Raw genomic sequence first — 21,282 nt, 5'->3', positions numbered from 1 at the left:
CACCTTTTATAGACGTTAAATATAAACAACACTGTGTTCAAGTTGCACACTCATCATCAACTTTCTTGTGAAATGGAAATTTGGTGCTTAATTTTTCAATTGATATTGAACTTTCATTTATTTTAGCCTATTGCTGCTGGGATTTATTACAAAATATGTGTGTTGCCAAATAAAATGAATAAATGTTTGCAGGTTCCAAAGCATTCAGATTATTGTCTATACAGTCCACAGCAGCATTGCTCAGTTTTCAGTTACAATTAACTTATAATTTTCCATGACTCTTCGACACTGACTGACACTTCAGTTAGCCGCTATTGAAAGTTTCTTTGTTACTGAAAGGATCTGGTAAAGATAGATGGTCCATTGCTGACCTCAGCTGTTTTACAGATTTAGCCTAATATTAAAACAGTCTAATATTCTATTATACCCATGGGAGAATCTAGAAGTAAAAAAAGTAGAATCTAGAAGTAAAATTGGTAAAAGCAATAATAATGTATTTAAAACAATGATTAATAATAATATCTAACTTAAAAATGAAAAATCTAGAACAAGTGCTAAGTCAGAGTGGACATGAGGAAAAAAGAAGTAATCTAGGGTTATCCGGGCAAATGAAGATGTATGATTAGCCTTCTTATAACCAAGTGGCTTCTTGACTAGCAGAAAGGGAGGAAAAGAAATCCTAAAAGACTGAACATTTTCTCCTAAGACTCTAAGCTCCCAGAAAGAGATTGTGTATCTTTCATTGGTCAATTTGAATTATTCTCTCTCCAATACGCCCCAATCAGATGGGATGGAGGTGTGATATTAAGGTACAAACAGTTATATAAACAATTGCCCCTTTATTTTTCACGTCTGGATATAGTAAATATTTGTTTTAACCCTGCTACACCTAAATAATTGTTACTCATCCCTTTGCTCATTCCTCTGGAAGACTTTACTGATTCTCCTTCTGCTCCCATCCTGCAGCTTAGTTTAGGGCCCTTTTTCTGTGTTCTCTGCTTATTTCTCTGTAAGACTCTTCACAATCTGTTAATCTGTTTTATGGTCAGCTACACTATACTTGACTTAAGGCAAGTCATTTTGTAGTTCCAGCACCTTACATAGGTACTTATAAAGAGTAGACAGTCAGTAATTGTTCATTAAATTAACAAATTAGTTGAATTAATTCTAGGGAAACATTTCAGTAATAAGATTTTTTCTTTGTTGTATTTGAATGTTTTTATTGAAGATATTTTTTAAGACTTAACTTTTTAGAGTAGTTTTAGTTTCACAGCAAAATTGATCAAAAAAGTACAGATTTCCCATACATCTCCCAGCCCCCACAAAAATGCACAGCCTCTCCCAGTATCAACACTCCATACCAGAGTGGTACATTTATTATAATCTGTGAACCTACATTAGAGTTCACTCTTGGTAGTGTACATTCTCCGAGTTTTGACAAATAAATAATAACATATATTCCATAGTAGTATCATACAGAATAGTTTCATTGCCCTAAATATCCTTTGTGCTTTGCCTATTCATTTCTCCCTTCCTCCTAAATCCCTGGCAATGATTGATATTTTTACTTCCTGCATAATTTTGCTTTTTCTATAATGTCATATAGTTGTATCATACAGTATGTAGCATTTTCAGATTGGCTTCTTTCATGTAGTAATATGCATTTAAGATTCCTCCATGTCTTTTCACAGCTTGATCGTTTCTTTTTACTGCTGAGTAATATTCCATTGTCTGGATATACTACAGTTTATCCATTTACCTACTGAAGGCCATCTGGGTTGCTTCCAAGTTTTGGCAATTGTGAATAAAGCTGCTATAAATGTTTGTGTGCATGCTTTTGTGTCGACATGTTTTCAACTCATTTGTGTGCATACCAAGCAGTGTGATTGTTAGATCATATGGTGAGAGTATGTTTAGTTTTGCAAGAAACCACCAAACTATCTTCCAAAGTGGCTGTATCATTTTTGCATTCCCACCAGCAATGAATGAGAGTTCTTGTTGCTCTAAGTCTTATTGGTATTTGGTGTTGTCAGTGTTCTGGATTTTGGCCATTCTAATAGGCATATATTGCTATCTTGTTTTAATTTGCAATTCCCCAATGACATATAAGAATTTTTTAAATGATTGTAAATTTATATCTCCTGACATCTTATAGACAAGACCCCGTTTTCTTATGCTTAAGTAGAGTTAAAACAAAAAGAACAACTTTCTTATCTAATAACATGAGGGTGAAATGATAAATTGTAAATTTGCATGCTTTTTTCCAGAGGGCCAGAAAAGATCCCAAGGAAAAATTACAGGTTTTTTCTCCTTTCAAATGTTACAAACTTCTACAGCATATTAATTGCATATCTATTTAACCCATATTTTTGCTTCAAATTAGGATTATTTAAATATATATCAGGAGTATATTTTTCTAATATGTTTGCATGCAAGAAATTGTATATCTTTTTTATTCTAAATAAATTCATTTCAAGCTCCCCATTTACCAAGGCCAATGAGAAGTCCAATATCATAAATTCTTCAGGACATCCTCTCCCTTATGGTCTTAAAAAAGAACGTCTGGATCTATGGGGGTCTTGAACTAAAGTCTATCAGGCTGTTACTGTTATGCTGCTCCTTTTCTTTATGGATATCAATGTCACTACCAAATGATGAACATTGCTAGCATTTTGACAACGCCCACTCTGGATTAGCCCCAGAGACACCACTCAAGAAGTTCATGCTCCAGAAGCCTTTTCTGCGTCTCTCAAGATTACCTCTAGATCTTAGTTTCCAGCCTGACAGAAGTTCACACTGCTGTGGTCCATTTGATGTTCTCCTACCCTTACAGTTCTACATGCAATTAGTGTAATTTTTTTAATGCTTCTATGTACTTAGATCTTTTTCTAAACTTCATCTTTGATTTCTTTGACTAGTCTTCCTCTTTCTACAACAGTACGAAATGTTTCTTATTTTTTATAGTGCATTTTAATGAGATAAATTTGTAAGACTATATTAGATTATATCATAAAATCAGAGAGCTGGCAAAGGCTTTGGAGCTCATCTGTTTTAACTAATACAATGACTGTCTCTTGTAACATTCCTGACAAATGATTTCCTAGCTTCTACTTGAGGAAAACTTAGTACCTTACCAATTCCGCTGTCACACAATTCTTTTAGAACATTCTTACACTTAACTGAAAGGTGTCTTCTTGGATTCCCTGTTTTGTTTGTTACTTTTCTGCTTTCACCTTTCTCTTTCCAAGGTATTCTCTAAGATTCTTCCTAAAACTTTTGTCTTCCTCTATATATTATCTCTCTTGATAATCTCAGATATTCAATAATTTTAATATCATCTGTATATGGGTGACTCTCAAACCTTTATCTTCAATCCTGATCTCACTTTCAGTGTATAGGTCCATGGTTTCATCAATTTTCAAGATATGAGTCAATGTTCAGACTTGTTAGCATCAACACCTGCATCTCCTGCTAGAATCTTAAACCCAGTGCCAAAATAAGCTCATCAGATACAAAAACAAACACACACACACACACACATACACATCTTCCTCGTTTCCCCTTCTCTATTTCTAATTTAAATATTCAAGCACCTGCTATATGCCACATATTATTTTAGGTACTGGAAAATATTATGAAGTTTAGGTTCTAGGAGGCTATGTAGAAAATAAACAAAATAAAAACTTGATGAATATATAGCATGTCAGATAAAGATAAGTTCTACAGAAAAAAATAAACAGGAAAGGCCCACTGTAGGCTGATTGAAGGGAAAGTATTTTTTAAGATGGTCAGAGAAGGCTACTATAATGACATGACATATCAGCAAAACCTGTGGCATAGCTACCTGTCAGTGTCTTAGACTTGAAACTTTGAAAGTTTACTTAACTTATTTCCCCTTAAAGACATATTTAACTAATTTCCTATTTTGACAAAATGATCTACTGGAATATTACCTCTGACTGACATTCCTGATGGACCATTGCAAAAGAATGAGAGCTTCTTTTCTTTGCCTTTTCAAGAAAGCAAATAAACCTTTTTTAAAAAAATTAATTTATTTTATTGTGGCAAGAACACTTAGCATGAGATCTACACTCTTAACAAACGTAAGTATACAATACATTATTGGTGACTCTAAGTACAGTGTCATACAGCAGATCTCTAGAGCTTATTCATCTTGTTTGACTAAAACTTTGTGCCTATTGATTAGTGCTTCTCCAAGTCCCTGGCAACCACTATTCCATTCTTTGATTCCATGAATTTGACTATTTTAGATCCCTCATATATTGAAATCACACAGTATTTGTCTTTCTTTGGTTTATTTCACTTAGTATAGTATCCTCAAGTTTCATCCAGGTTGTTACCCACTTCTGGATATTTATTCAAAAGAATTGCAATCAGAATCTCGAAGAAATATTAGCACTTCTCTGTTCATTGTAGTACTGTTTACAATAGCCAAGATGTGGAAACAACATTGACAGATGAATGGATAAATAAAACGTGGTATGAACATACAATGGAATAATATTCAGTCTTAAAAAAGAAAGAAATTCTGTAATATGCAAAAAAATCCCCTTTAGTTTATGAAGGTGGTAGTTCCTTCAAGTATAGTTGCAATGTGAAATTAGAAACCATATCAACAAATTCTTCAAACTCTTATAAATTAAAATCCATTTGTCTAATTTGTACTTTGAATGGATCTTTTACCTTTACATGATTTTAACATCATGCTTTGGTCATTTGGAAAATATTAGCATAATGAGTTATTCAGATCTTCCAAACATTGACACGTGTCATTGCACAATATTGAAAGGTCACATTTGTTAATATCACCATTGAGCTAATCAAAAAATCTTTAAGTATTGGGAAAACAATTTTTCCAAAATTGTAATGTTGACTTGTTAGCTCAAAATCTATCATTGACAACAAATACTGTCAGTTGTTTCCCTTGACATGATAGGTTCATTCACTTCATTTTAAAGAAAACGGTCTGCCATATACCTAATCATAGTAATCACAGTTTGCCAGTCATTTTTGTTTTTCAAGTAAAAATGGTATAGTGTTTCAAGAAAAACCAGCTGGTTTAATTTGCAAATCAATCACACCAGTGCTTTTCCTTAAAAGAATCATCATATTACGGGATGCAACTGAAGTGCTTTATATGTATTCCCCATTTTAGCGCACAGAATGTTAAAAGGAAATTTATGTAAGGGTCAAAACTTAATAAAATTATAACTGTTACTGCTTCATCAAGGATCAAGGATTTTCTTAAATAAAAGTGGCATTGTTTTTACTTTGAGATATGGCTGTAGAGAAAACAATAACCACCAGCACAGTTTGGTGCCACTGCCTTTAACTATACTAAAGCACTAAAAGTTTTACCCATCATTTTGTTTCACCATCTGGGAAATCTCAACACAATGAAAAAGGCAAATAATGTCTTATGGTTATGAAAGCAGTTTAGACCTTATGAATCTCATGAAAGGATCCTATAGAGTAATGTTTCTAAAACACAATTTTTGTCACATCATTCCTCTACTCAAAAGATTCCAATTGCTTACCATTGCCCACAGGGAATTTAAAAAATCTAATTTTTCAAGCTGGAATTTAAGCTTTACACAATCTTTCATTAATTTATCTTTTCATTCTGTCTGATCCTTCATGCAAACTATCTCTAGACAAATGAAGTTATTGCTATTTCTATTATAAACCTTAGGAGTTTGCGGTTTCTTTCCACTAAGTATATGATTTTCTTTGCCTGAATACCTTACCTTCTCTCACATTTCTTATATACAAGTCCTGCCTTTTTTTAAGGTCCAACTCAAATGAGGCCTAGGTGGATATCATAGATCCCTCTTCTGAATGCACATAGCACTTTATACTTTTCCCATGCCACTTATTTTCTACCCAGGAATAACACCTCACATTCCCTGAAGCCCATAAGGATGACTTACACACAATCAGTGCTCAATATACACTTGTTGAAGAAAAGAGTGTTTGGTTGCATTGAGCCATTTGTTTACATGTTTCATTGCAACTACCATATGAGATTGCTGGCTGAAGTTAGGGTTAATGTCTTTGTTCCCTGAATGAAATATTTGTTTTGTGAAGCTAATTATGGTATAAGGCAACTCAACTCACAACCTTGATCTCATCAGCCAGTCTGTTCTTCTTAACATTCTCAGACTTGTATAAAGGTCTGCCAACAAAAAGCATAAGGATGCTAAAACACTTAGAACTGTGTAGAAGAGGACAAATTTTTTTGTTATGTTTGAAGTTTTATTGAGGCAAAATTATCATTTAGTTATTTTCCTTGAACATCCAGTAAGTTACTCAGAATAAAAGAATTATCTCCTAAACATGCCATCTCACTATTTTCCTTCTGATTTCAAACTTAAATATTTTATGAACCATAACAAATTAACATAGCTCGATTATGAAATGCCCACACTAAATCAGTAAGTGTAGATGATTGAGAGCAAGCTAAATATGCTGCCTACAGATTGCATTAGAGATTACTAAAGTTTGTCTCTGAGGGAATTTGAGAGAGCTAGTTTCTTTTCACAGAAGATCCTAAGAAAAATTTAGAATGTAAAGACAAAATGAGGTTTTGGTTCATTTCTCCATTTATCTGTCTAAATTGGAACAAAATTTCACATATTTTGTCTTTAGTGATTGCAAGTATGGAAGACTAGGGTACATGTGTCACCTGGAAGCAAATAAGAATTGGTACCTATTTCACTATCTTTTGATCCTCAAGAAATGTACATTTATTTTCTCTCTAGGTAAAATAGTATTTGTAATGGATATACCAAAGGACTTAGAAATAAAAGCGAAAGCCTTCTATTATCAGCAAACGAATCATTAATTTCATGGTTCAATGAAATATATTTCACCATAAGCAAGTCAAGCATAAGTCCTTGCTGTGCTAAGTCCAATAGTCCAGAGGATAGCCTTGTAGGTTCCCATATCTGTTCTGGAACCATAATTCAGATGTGCCCCCTTCAGTCTGGATGACTTTACAACTTTTACCAAATAGTGCTTCTCCATAATGAGCAATCCCACTGATGGGGTACTGCTGCAAAAACTTTGACAGAAGAATCCCAGACAGTCTAAGGAGATTCTGTAATCACTGATGCTCTTGCTACTACCACGCTATTGCCTGTGGCATGAGTGTTGCTAGGTATGCCCTAGGGTCAGGTGGGTGCGGTTGTGCCTTTGGCTTTAGTCACTATCACACTTAGACTAGAGTCAGCTATTTCAGAGAGGTTGTTTTCCAGGTATTGTGGGAAGGGGAAGGGTGACTGCTAGTTCCCTTCCCTATCCGTGGCTCTGTTCAGCCTAACCTGCTCCTCACCAGCTGTTTCTAATCACTCATACAGCCTCTTCCCCAAAATATAAACAGCTGGAGAATTTGGGACAGTTTCCCTTGTTTGCTGCTTCATGGACCTAGAGCTTCTAGAGCTTCTTTTATCTGACCACTTCACTTAGTGGTCAGTGCACTTGACTTAGTTCAGATGCCAGACCATACTTCCTCCGTCTTTCTACCTCTGTGATAGTTGTGCATTGTAACAACAGTCTTCCCCTACTGGTTCCATTCGCTTTTGACTCCCTCTCTACAGCAGAGTTCAAGTGTGCGTTTCAACAGCTTTCACTCAGAGGGAAGAAAAGATTAAATTCTGCTTTTCTTAGATAGCTTTCCTATAGAAATATGGAATTTTAATTTACTAAAAGATGCTGACTTATTACAAAATACACTAGTTTATTCCATCCTGAATTCACTGATTGTATGTGCAAGAGTTTTCTCCTCCAGAAGCTATTCCATGTGGATTTTCTTTGCACTCTGATTTTCCCTGAATAGCAGACATTTCTACCTAAAATATCATTTTATCCATTTTTGGACTTGGAACAAAGAAGCACATACTATAAACAGAACAGTTAATGATTAAATCAAGAAATCCATCAGCTCTGATACTTTCCCCTCACGGATGTTCTAGTTTAGATCATTATCTAACCAGTGATAATTTCAGTTTTTGTTGAGAGAGTCCTGAAAAATTTGAGAGACAGTGAGGGGAAATCTAATGGAGTTGAATTTGTTGAATTAATCCAGTAGCTGCCTATCCCAAAGAAAGGATGTATATGCTTGTCCTTTAGGGATTCTACATGTTGTGTTATACTTATTATTAGCCTGCTACATTTTCTTATATTATTTGATAAATATTACATAGGAATAGACTTCAATAGACGTTTGTGAGATGAAATAGTGCAATGCATGGCTCAATCAATAGAATTAAGATAACATTGTTTGGTCTTCCTCTTCTATGTGAACTATACGAGTGGTTTTTAAAAATTATTTCATTTCTTTGAATGCCCTTTCATGCTGTAAATATATTTGTTATGTTTTGCCTAGTTGGGTACACAATGAATGACCTAATTTTTGAATGGCAAGATGAGGCACCTGTACAAGTGGCAGAAGGACTCACTTTGCCCCAGTTTCTGTTGAAAGAAGAGAAAGATTTACGATACTGCACTAAACATTACAACACAGGTAGGGGTTGAGTATTCTTCATCACACTATGACTTGTGGTTTTATGACATTCAGATGTTTCTTAATTATGATGCTAGGTTAATTATTTTAACTATTTATAGATAAATGTTTTTCATGGTCATAGAGCAGAACATGGATTCATTTGAAACTACGGATGCTTTGACTCATTGCATATTGTTATGTAATTGATTTGCATGGGACTAAAGAAATGCTTGGTGTTCAATTATATTTGAATAATTTTTTTCAAAAAAAGCCCATAGTTGCATAGTAATCACATTTCAAAAAAGTTCCTTTCGTTTCTGTGTGAGCAATAATATGTACTTTTGTTCCTTCTTGGTCAGTAAACATTGTGTTTGCTAATAAAATTGCTTTTGTTTTTTTAGGGCTTCATTTGCCTAAATTTATTTTTTGGCCACTATTTCATGCATTTCAAGGTATTGTTATTTAAGCACCTACTACTCACACTGACACAGTAGTCTTTTACCTTTGAGAATAGTTATCAGATATTGTTATCAACGCCAAGGACTGAAAGACTTAATGTGATGTTTGCACATTCGTGATACCTATTCACTTCTCTTCATTGGCACGGGCTATTCCTATAATATCTATTTTAACTGCCAGACCTATTCTTACAAATTCTGTTAAACTGACCACAGTCGAGAAATCGCTCCAATGTGGTTAGTGCATGGCCGCCCACTAACATCAGCTGCTGCTCTTATCATTTCTTTACAGTTACTATGATGACTCTTGGGCCCAGCTTTTTCCAGAACTATTATCTGAACTTTCATTATACGAGATCTCTAATCTCTTTTGCCTCCTTAGTCAATTCACAACATCTGGTGAAAAAGTAACTGCCACTTTCTTATCTCAAGAGTGAGGGTGGTATCCAATCTAGTAGGGAGTTCAAAGTTAACATCTCAACACAAAGATAAAGGGTGAGCAGGTCAATATCAGTGTTCTTGCTCAACTCTCTAGGGGCAGTTCCAACGACAAGCAACTTTTAGAGAAATGCTAAAAAGACTGTAAAGTTGGTTTAGGCTGGTGAATTAGTTTCCTAGGGCTGCTGTACCAAAGTACCACAACCTTGGTGGTGTCCTTTGCGCATCTCTCCAAAACCCTCCTGTATCTCTCTCTCGCTTATACCATAAGCTGGCGCCAGTGGCTTGCTTTCTCATATATGACACACATTCCTGCATCAAGGCCTTTGCACTTGCTTTTCCTTCCGTCCATGAGCCTCTTTGCCCAAACTGTCCCAAACCTAATACTCTCACAGCCTTCAGCACTGCGCAAATACCAACTCCTCAAATGACTGTCCATAACAGGCGCATGTTAAACACTGACATCCCCCCCTCCACTTCCTGCTTTCACTGTCTGAAATTGTATCTTTAATTTAAATATATCTTATGTATTATCTGTTTCCCTCATTACCATAAATTTGTAAAGCTAAAGGTCTATTCTTTTTATTTCTATATTTCTGGGGTCTGCTGAAGTGCATAGGTGCTCAATAAATATTTATTGAGTAAAATAATAAAGAGTCACCTTGAACAAGGAAAACTTGTCTGTACCTGTGAGACTATTACAGCCTGCTCCCCGTGGCGGGAGGAGCAGATTTCCCTAAACAGGACAATTTTCCTTTAGGTCTATATCAGCAAGAACGATTTTTTTCTTCCCAGCTTTATTGAGGTATAACTGACAAAATTGTAAGATATTTAAAGTGTCTAACACGATGATTTGATATACATACGTCGTGAAAGGATTCCCCACATTAGGTTAACACATCCATCACCTCACATATTTACCTTTTTATGTGTGTGTGAGAATATTTAAGTTCTACTCTCTTAACAAATTTCAGTTATATAATGCAGTGTTATCAACTGTGGTCACTGTGTTATTCATCAGATTCTCAGAGTTTATTCATCTTATCAGTGAATAATGCTTTTTAACAATTAAAAATATAATTTACTTACTACAGTTTGTCGGTGTCGCAATCCAATGGACACATCAGGATAGATGCGGAGAGGGCTGATGGCCACTCTGAGTTTATTATAACCAGCGTTTCAATATATACGTAGCTTACATCTGTTAAACATACACAGGTGTTCTGGATGAAGTAATTAGCGAATGCCAAGAATTCTTAGTGATTTCTCAAGGAGCCCTCTCTTGGCCTCTGTTTTGATATTATCATGTTGTTGCTGTGCTCCTATATTTTTATCTCAGAGCAGGCAAGGTCTCCTAGGCAACCGTCCCTCTTGCTCCCGATATCGATATCGTTTCTCCATCTGTGCCCCCGGGCGGCTGCCGCCTGGCTTAGGTTGCCCCCCAGGGGGTCTTACCCGTCATTGGCTGACCGGCCTTCTCACCTCTGGGTCACAGTTTGTTGGCAAGCTTTTTCCAGTGATTATTAACCCTTCCTGTGTCAGGGGCGGCTACACAGTTCAATACAGTTCAATGTTTTTTAGTATGTTTACAGAGTTATGCAGCCATCATTATAATCTAATTTTGGGACGTTGTCACGCGAAAATATAAACCCTATATTCATTAGCAGTCATCCCCAATCAACAGCCTTAGGCAGCCAGTAATCAACTTTATGTCTGTAGAGATTTGTATTCTCTGGATGTTTCATGTCAATGGAATCATGTATGTTCTTTGTGACTGGCTTCTTTCACTTAGCATAATGTTTTTGGGGTTCATCTCTGTGGTAGCATGTTTCAATACTTCATTTCTTTTAATTGCTGAATAGTTATTTATATGGATATACCATATGTTGTTTATTCATTCACCATTTGATAGACATTTGGGATATTTCCAACTTTTGGATACGAATAAGGCTGCTATGAACACTCATATATGAGTTTTTGTGTGGATTTATGTCATATTTCTTGGGTGTATCTTTAGTAGTAGAAAGCTGGATCATATGGTAAATCTATGTTTAACATTTTAAAGAACTGCCAAACTGTTTCTCAAAGTGATTGCACATTTTACAATCCCTCAAGCAATGAATGAGGATTCTAGTTTCTCCACGTCCTAGCTGTCTTTGTTATTATAGCCATTCCAGTGGGTATGAAGTGGTATCTTATTATGGTTTTGATTTGCATTTCCCTAACAACTAATGATGAGCATCTTTTCATGTGCTTATTGACATTTGGGTATCTTTTTTGGAAAAAGATGTTTATTCAATTCATTTGCCTATTTTCTAACTGGGTTGTCTTTTTGTTATTGACTTGCATGTACTTTCTCTCAGTTGATGGGTTGTATTTTCATTTTTCTAACTGTATCATTTGACAAGCAAAGCTTTTAATTTTGAGGAAGTCAAATTTATCATTTTTTTCTTTTGTTGCTTGTGATTTTGGTATTGTATTTAAGAAATCATTGCCTAATCCAAGGTTACAAAGATTTACTCCTGTGTTTTCTCCTAAGAATTATATAGTTTTAGCCCTTACATTTAGATCTGTGATCCATTTTGAGTATAGTATAAGATAGGGATAGAAATTCAGTCTTTTGCACGTGAATACAAAGTTCTCCCCAAACCATTTGTTGAAGAGACCATTCTGACCCTGTTGAATAGTCTTAGCCCTTTCTTGAAAATCAATTGACCATAAGTGATCATTTCCCGGTTTTCAGTTCTATTCCATTGATCCGTATATCTATACTTATGACAGTACCACACTTTGTGATTGTTGTAGATTTGTAGCAAGTCTTAAAACTTGGAAGTGTGTGTTCACTAAATTTGTTTTTTTTTTTCCCCTCAAGACTATTTTGGCTATCCGGGGTCCCTGGCATTTCCATACTAATTTTAGGATCAACTTGTCAATTTCTACATAAAAACCAGTTGGAATTTTGATAGAGATTGCAATGAATCTGTAGATCAATATGGGAAGGATTGCAATCGTAACCATATCAAGTCTTCTGATTAATGACTATGAAGTGACTTTTCATTTATTTCTATCTTCTTTAATTTTATTAACCGTTTTGTATTTTTTAGTGTAAAAGTCTTGCACTTCTTTTATTAAATTTATTTCTGAATATTTTATTCTACTTGGTTTATTGCAAATGGAATTGTTTTCTCAATTTAACTTTTGTATTATTTATTGTTTGTGTATAGAAACACAATTGATTTTTGTATACCAACAGTGTATCCTGTAACCTTGCTAAACTCATCAATTTAAGTAGATTTTTAGTGAATTCTTAAGGGTTTTCTATATACAAGGTAATGTCTTCTGCTTATAGAGAGAGTTTTGCTACTTCCTTTTCAATTCTAAACGACTTTTATTTAATTGTTTGCCTAATTCTCCTGGCTAGAATCTCTCAGTATAAGTTTTAATAGAAGTGGCAAGAGGAGACATTCATGCAAGCAGACAAGAATAAAGTGAAATAATAGGCTTTTAAGTACTTCAACAAGTATGAAGTGTTAACCAAATGTGAAGTAATAAGATTACACACTGTTTTCTGAAACAGTACAGTCTTATATTACCGTGCTTCTAGATCCTAGCAGGAAAATATGAAAAAATATTTTTTAGAAACCAATTTGCATACATGATTTAGGATCTCATTTAGTTATAATTGAAAATTTTAGGACAAAATTATTATGAAAACAAAATTGTGACATTTGATGCCATAACAGAGACCTGTTTTTACCAATTACTGCATTTATTTTGCGATCAATTAGGAAAGTTTACATGTATAGAAGTGCGATTCCATCTTGAGCGACAAATGGGATACTATCTGATCCAGATGTACATTCCTAGCCTCCTGATCGTTATTCTGTCCTGGGTTTCATTCTGGATCAATATGGATGCTGCTCCAGCCAGAGTAGCTTTGGGAATAACGACTGTGCTGACCATGACCACACAGAGTTCAGGATCACGAGCTTCCTTGCCAAAGGTAAGTGCACTAAATGTATATGTACACATATTTGCACAACTATTGATTTATATCTGTATAATATATATCATTCCCAATTTTGGCCAGATTTTTCCAATAGTATTTATTATTCATTACTGATTTTTGAAGTAATATATGATCAAGGCAGAAAACTTGTAAAACTTAGACATAGATGAAGGAAAATAACTCTACAACCAAATAATGTCTTTTATTTGCAGTCTGTGTTATGACCCTCAATTATGTAAACATCAATAATATACTACAGAATTTTTTATTTATAGATTTTTAAACATTTAGGAATATATCAAACATGTATGCACATTGAATCTATATGGTAACTTTAAATGGCATCTCAAAATTCCGTTGTATGGATGTGCCACAATAATTTACTTACTTACTATTAGGACTAACACATTAGTGAATATTTATGTAATGAACGTTATGTACATGAATATATGCATGTGTATATACACATACATGCACAGATATATATAGCGGTACATATATTTTGCATTATTTTCTCAGTATAAATTCTTAGACCTGGAATTGCTGCACTGATAGCTGTACATACTGATATATATTGCCAATTTCTCTCCAAAGAGATTTATAGCAATTATACTCCCAGAAATATCGCATGAGAGTGCCCACAGTTCTGCACCCTGGGCCAAATATAGTATTTATTATTTGTTTGTTTTCCTCTAACTTTTAATTAGCCATAGGTCAATAAAAAGGAGACTTATCTCACACCATGATTTTAGTCCATGCTGAGCTGTCAGAATTAAACTAAAACTGTTCCCTCTAAGAGGTTTGTAAAAACTCAATAGTTTTCTTCACAAGACTTAAAGAAAATTATTTTCTTCTCCTAAATGACTTCTAAGAAAGAAATTTCTACTATCTAAATTAAATAATCCTGTCTAGATTCCAACAAGCTTCACTATTATTTTCATTACAATGATATTCTTCAATGTAATAAAATTGAATTAACTTTTCTTGTACATTTGATGCTATCTACCTGCCATGCCAAGTAAATTATAAATCTGCTGTCATGGTTCCCTTAACTTTTACTATGAACTTCATTCTGTAATTCAATTTATTAGATTAAAATGTCTAAATAAATAAAAGTTGATGACAGGACATTTTATTATTAAAAATGTTACTTAATATAGGAAGAACTTGGTATTTAACAGTGCTTACTCTGTCTTGCTAAGATTTAATGGTTGTCTTTCAAAATAAGGTTTACTTTTATTAACATTTAATTGTATTTTCAAAATGAGCCATATCAACTAGTGTTTTATAAAATATTGTGCAAGTAAAAATAATAAATCTGCTTATAAGGTTAAACTAATAAGTCTAAATGCTTATTTATACCTGTACAGATGTCTCAAGAGCTCTGAGTAACAGTTGAGTTCCCATAGTCAATTTGTAAAGAAAATTGTCAGTTACTTATTGATTTTTTTTCCATTGATCATTCAGTTATTTATTAAACAAACAAGGGGGTACAAAATGTTTATATTCCTTGTTTTTTTAATTTAAATTTTTTTATTAACATACAGCATTATATTAGTTTCAGGTGTACAACAAAGTGATTCAATATTTTAATATGTTATGAAATTATCACCACAATATATCTAGTTACCATCTGCCACCATACAAAGTTATCACAGTATTATTGACTGTATTCCATATACTGTACGTTGCATCCTTGTAAGTTTTTGTTTTATGACTAGAAGTTTGTATCTCTTAATCTCCTTCACCTATTTCGCCCATCCCACCACCCCCTCCCTTCTAGCAACCACCAGTTTGTTCTCTGTATTTGTGAATTTCTCTTTTGTTTTCTTTGCTCACCTGCCTTGTTTTCTTAGATTCCACATATAAGTGAAATTATGTGGTATTTGTCTTTGTCAGATTTATTTCTCATAGTGTAATACTCTCTAGGTCCATCCACATTGTCTCAAATGACAAGACTTCATTGTTCTATAGGTGACAAATATTCCTTTATATATATATATATACCACATCTTTATTCATTCATCTATCAATGGACGCTTAGGTTGCTTCCATATCATTCTGGTTTTGATTTGCATTTCCCTGATTATTAGTGATATTAAACATCTTTTCATATGTCCGTTGGCAATTCGTATGCCTTCTTTGGAAAAATGTCTAATAATGTCCTCTGCCACTTTTTAATTGGATTGTTTGTGTTATTGATAATGAGTTGTATGAATTCTTTATATATTTTGGATACTAACCCCTTATCAAATATAGCACTTACAAATATCTTCTCCACCAATACATTAAAAGGATTGTATACCATGATCAAGTGAGATTTATTCCAGGGATGCAAGGATAGTTCAACATCTGCAAATCAATCAGTGTGATGCACCACATTAAAAAAAGGACAATGATCATCTAAATAGATGCAGAAAAGTGTCTGAGAAAATTCAATATCCATTTATGATAAAAACTCTTGACAAAGTGGGTATAAAGGAAATGTACCTCAACATAATAAAGCCCATATATGACAAACCCACAGTTAACATCATACTCAATGGTGAAAAGCTGAAAACTTTTCCTCTAAGATCAAGAAAGAGACAAGGATGCCCACTCTTGCCACTTTTACTCAACATAGTATTTGAAGACCTAGCCACATCAATCAGACAAGAAAAATAAAAGGCATCCAAATTGGAAAAGAAAAAGTGAAACTATCACTATATGCAGATGACATGATACTATATACAGAAAACCATGAAGACTTCATCAAAAAAATATTGGAACTAATAAATGAATTCAGTAAAGTTTCAGGGATATGAAATTAATATACAGAAATCTGTTACATTTGTATACACTAATAACAAACTGTCAGCAAGAGGAATTAAGAAACCAATCCCGTTTACAACTGCATCACAAAGAATAAAATACCTAGGAATTAACTTAACCAAGGAGGTGAAAGACCTGTACTCTGAAAGCTATAAGACACTGGTGAAAGAAATTGAAGATGACACAAATAAATGGAAAGATATACTGTGCTCATGGATTAGAATAATTAATATTGTTAAAATGTCCATACCACTCAAAGTAATCTACAGATTCAATGCAATTTTCACAGAACTAAAACAAATAATCTTAAAATTTTTATGGAAACACAAAAGACTCTGAACAGCCAAAGCAATCTTGAGAAAGAAGAATGATGCTGGAGGTATCACACTCCCTGATTCCAAACTATATGACAAAGCTATAGTATTCAAAACAGTATGGCATTGACACAAAAACAGACAGATAGATCAATGGAACAGAATAGAGAGCCCAGAAATAAACCCACACAAATATGGTGACTTAATCTATAACAAAGGAGGCAAGAATATACAATGGGGAAAAGATAGTCTCTTCAATAAATAGTGTTGGGAAAATTGGACAGCTGCACAGAAAAAAATGAAAGTAGATCACGTTCTTACAACATATACAAAAATGAACTAAAAAATGAATTAAAGACTTAAATGTGAGACTTGAAACAATAAAACCTCTAGAAGAAAACATAGGCAGTAAATTCTTTGACATTGGTCTTAGCAATATTTTTTGGATGTGTCTCCTCAGGCAAGGAGAACAAAAGCAAAAATGAACAAATGGGACTAGATTAAACTAAAAACCTTCTGCATAACAAAGAAAATCATCAACAAAACAAAAAGGCAACGTACTGAATGGGAGAAGATATTTGTTCATTGATTTTCCTCATGAGCTAAACAGAAGTGAAATCTCATTCACTCTCTAAGTTGTCAACCAGAAAGAAGAGTTCAAAATGCTCCATTTCAGGATGCCACAGCTTCTGTGAAGCACAGCACAAAGGCATTTAGATGCAGCGATTAAGGCAGAATTGGGAGAACGTGGAGATCTGAATGTAGGAAGCAGAAAAAAGAAAGCAATAAATTAAAAATGAGAATAGGGACATAAGTTATTTTTTAAAAGGAAAGAAAGGTCTGGGATGACTTCATACTTTTTTTCAGGAAATAGGAAAGATTTTTTAAAAGGCATTAATTTCACCATGATTTCAAGGAAGAAATGAATTTTCAGTCATGAGTTCAATTATACCCGTAAATGTATACAAAACCTCTGCATCTCTCAGATTGTAGAGACAATGACCACTGGAGATGTGATAGATTTGATTCTGACCCGCAAAAAGGAATTGATTAGTAAAGTGGGATCTTTTTCTCTTTTTTTTTGTAAGGAAGATTGGCCATCAGCTAATATCTGTGCCAATCTTCTTCTATTTCATGTGGGATGCTGCCACAGAGTGACTTGACGAGCAGCGCTGGGTCCAGGGCCAGGATCCGAAACTGTGAACCCTGGGCCATTGAAGCAGAGTACGCAAACTTAACCACTAGACCACTGGGCCAATCCCAGCAAAGTGATATCTTAAGACAAGGTGACTGTATCATCTTAGGCTTTGTGATAGTAAAGCAATGGGAAGTTGAGCATATTCCATTATGCACAGTAGAATTCAGGAAGGCAACTGCTGAAGTCTTAGGATAAACAATAAGAATTAACCTATTGGATGAGATCATTCAAAAGAGTAGAAAATCTCTTGAGAAATGCAATTCTAATTCTGTGATTTTGGGGGGCTAGAAAGAAGCAGCAAGGGCTCACACTTGCATTTAGGAACAGACGCCTGAAACCATGCACCTTAAGATCTGCTATTCTCATCCTCACAAAAGAACCCTGAGATGCTTGAAAGTCTTGTCACTGAAACATTCACCATTCTCCTGTTGGTAAAATCTAAGAAGTATGAAAGCAAAAATTCAGGAGAGCAATAAGATTATCAGACATAGGAGGGAGAAACAATAAATCATTAATTTATGATAATTGCAGAGTGTTTTGTCCAGACTCTGTCCAAGGACATCTTTTGTAGGATAAAAAGGAGCTTGGAAATCAGCAATTAAGACTCAGGGTAAAAAGTCTCAAAGAATATCCCTTAACTAGCACCTTGAGAAGTGAGCTGAGATTCCTCTCTGATATTTTCTGTTGCATTTGCCTCTACAGTGTCTTGATAAATCAAGTATGTCAGAGCTCAAAGCAGAAAGAGTCAGGCGATTATTTCTTGGAACTTGGAGATATTTGACATTTCTGCAGTGCCTGCATCAGGAGGCCAGAAGAGGGTGACAACACATTCTATTGCCAGCAATTTTTCAAAGTTGTATAACTTTAGGAACACTTCCTAACACTGTGTGCTTGGAGGAGAATGAGTGAGAAAAAATGGCAGTGATCATGGAGCCATATCATGGAGAGTTTTATAGACTTTGCTAAGGATTAGTTTTATTTTGGGTGGATTTTGGAAGGATTTTAATAAGAGGAGTGATCACTCTTACCTCCATGTGAAGATCAGATAGAAGAGATACAAGTGGAAGCAGAGAAACTACCAGGGAAACTATTGTCCAGCGCAGATGATGGTCTGGCTGGCTTGGTAGTAGCAGAGGTGGAAAGTAGCAGATGGATTAAGAAAGAGGTAGATGTTTTGGGGAATAATGTGTTTGGAGGTGAAATAGACAGGATTTGCTTACGAACTGGACGTTGAGGATTACAGGAAAGGCAGGAGTCAAGGGTGGCATTAGAGTGAGAAACTGGGCAAGTAGTGGTGACAGTTACTCATGGGGGAGTTTGAGAGAGATAACTGATCTGTGGTTGAGTGAGTTAACTTTGAGATGTTTATAAGACAACCATGTGGAACTGTGAAAAAGTCAGAACTTCCAAAGTTCTGACCAGGGACACCTAAGCCTCAGACCTCAGAGAGTAAACTATAGATGGATAGGGAAGCAGACCAGAGATGAGTTTTCTAAGAATAACAGAAAGACCGAAAAGAAGGGAAAAGATGTATTTGTGGCCGCCCCTCCTCTTCCTACTGGAAAAAGACATAAGTATTCAAAGCCTCCTCTGTCTTTTCCTCCTCCAGGACCATCTCTCCCCTATAGACAGACTAGGTTAGACAGTTTAGTTAAGGGCAAGACCCACTCACCCTAAATCTTTTCTCCCGAACTCTTTGAGATCACATTTTGTGATTTTTTTTTTACAGGTGGAAAAGCAATCCTTCTTGGGAGAATTAGGTTTTAACAGGGGTAAAAGAGAGGATAGTAATAGTCGTCCAATTATTTTTGAGTATATATTTGATTTGCATTAATACCTAATTAAGATCTTGGCACCAAGGGAATTATATTTTTGATTAAGTCTGGAATGGGTAGGAATAGAGAAAATCAGTAGAAGGGACAAAATGAAATTTTAATTTGGAAACTACAGGTTCTAGAAAGAATCCATATTAGGGAACTCTGGGAATACCTTGGATATACAGCAATATTACATACACCTTGCCCTTTCTTTTCCACTTCTAAAGATTAATCATTCCCTGTTAGAGACCTACTCCCCTCCTTTTTTTTAGTTCTGTTTCATAAGGACAAGCTTTGGTGCATGTTTTCTGTTTTGTATCACCTGCAGACGTACACAAGGATCACCATGTACACACTGGTTTACCTTTTAAAAAATGAGCTTCAAACTTATTATCACATCAGAGACCTTTGAACTTAGCATGTTAAACAGACATGCATGCGCACACACACACATTCACCCAGCCAGAAATAAACTTGGCAGAAGTGAGGGAACCTCTCTGGATTCCAAATTCATTAAAACCCTAGCTCTTAACACAATATATCGGGAGATTCATGGGGCTGTAAGGACTGTTTGAATGCAGTTGGGTTGCAATTATTCTGTATAACAATCCCTGAATCTCAGTGGTTTACCACATTTGTTCTTACTCAGAGGCCTTTGAGTTGCCTCTGCTTCTTCTGGGCTTACCAGAGATTGGCTGACATAGGTTGGGCTTGGATCTAGGCTGCAGAGTCGGTCCAGGTCTGTTGCCTGTGTCTCCCCACTTTGTGACTACAGCTACCGGTAGCATGCTCTTTCCATGGGTAGTGCAGGAAAGCAAGAAGGCGAGCAGAAACATGCAAAGTTTTTGCCCAGAACTGGCACACAGTCACTTCTGTTCTCATTGCATAGGTCATACTAGTCTCCTAGCCAAACCCAAAGTCAAGGATGGGCAGGGAGTATACTCCACCCACAGGAAAGCCTTGGAGAAAAAGGAGGAAAAAAGGGATTGTCAACAAATAATCTTATCTACTTCAGAGACAAGGATTTGCTAAAACTTTCTGTCTTCTTTCTTAGACTGGTCTCTGCCATATTAGTACATATTAAAGAAAACAGGAGGGGAAGAAAGGATAAAGAGAGGAAAGAAGGAGAAATCCTTGGAAGATTCTATGTGGATTTCTCTCACTCTGCCCCCACCACTATGGCCATCTCATTTAGAACAGAGCTACTAATCATTAAAAAGTAAGAAATATTTGAAATGTCAAAGGTGGATAATCAATGAAATATTTCACAACAGCTCGGAAGCCTATAGCCTATGAAAATTGCAAATCCTGCTCTAAAAGCTGTTTATCCTAAACAATTTCCTCTCATTTTTTTCCCTCATTTATTTGTCTGTGAAACCCACCAGAAGTAGCTTTCTGGGAGGACAAACTGTCTTTTATGTATTTCTGTCCTCAGAGCCTAAATCACTACATAATATGTATCTATTGAGTAAATAGTATGCTCATATTTAAAGACAATGTGAGCTTTTAAACATTTACTTAGTACATAGTCTTAACTTGAAAAGCAAGAGTATGTCATTTTTTTTACCTCTGCCTAAAGAGAATGTAAAAACTCAATTGAATTACTCTACTTAGGCAGAACCATATTTTTCCTCTGAGAATCACCAAACTAATGAAAAAGTATTTAAATATAGTATATATATACATATATACCGTATAGTATAATAAAAA

At 35.0% G+C, this 21,282-nt stretch overlaps 1 protein-coding gene across 2 annotated transcripts in view; it reads left to right on the top strand.

Annotated features, from left to right (window-relative positions):
* The window catches only part of GLRA3 (glycine receptor alpha 3), a 178,395-nt gene that overhangs the window by 126,855 nt on the left and 30,258 nt on the right, over window positions 1-21,282 (top strand). For both annotated transcript variants that reach the window (XM_014842144.3, XM_014842143.3), the window contains exons 6-7: window positions 8,408-8,545; window positions 13,212-13,426. In XM_014842144.3, the coding sequence (XP_014697630.1) occupies window positions 8,408-8,545; window positions 13,212-13,426 (353 nt within the window). The remainder of the gene's footprint in view (window positions 1-8,407; window positions 8,546-13,211; window positions 13,427-21,282) is intronic.

This window comes from Equus asinus, chromosome 3, assembly GCF_041296235.1.
Source record: "Equus asinus isolate D_3611 breed Donkey chromosome 3, EquAss-T2T_v2, whole genome shotgun sequence".
Taxonomy (NCBI): domain Eukaryota; kingdom Metazoa; phylum Chordata; class Mammalia; order Perissodactyla; family Equidae; genus Equus; species Equus asinus.
The sequence above is the reverse complement of the archived record's forward strand: the minus strand, read 5'-3'. Positions and strand labels throughout refer to the sequence as shown.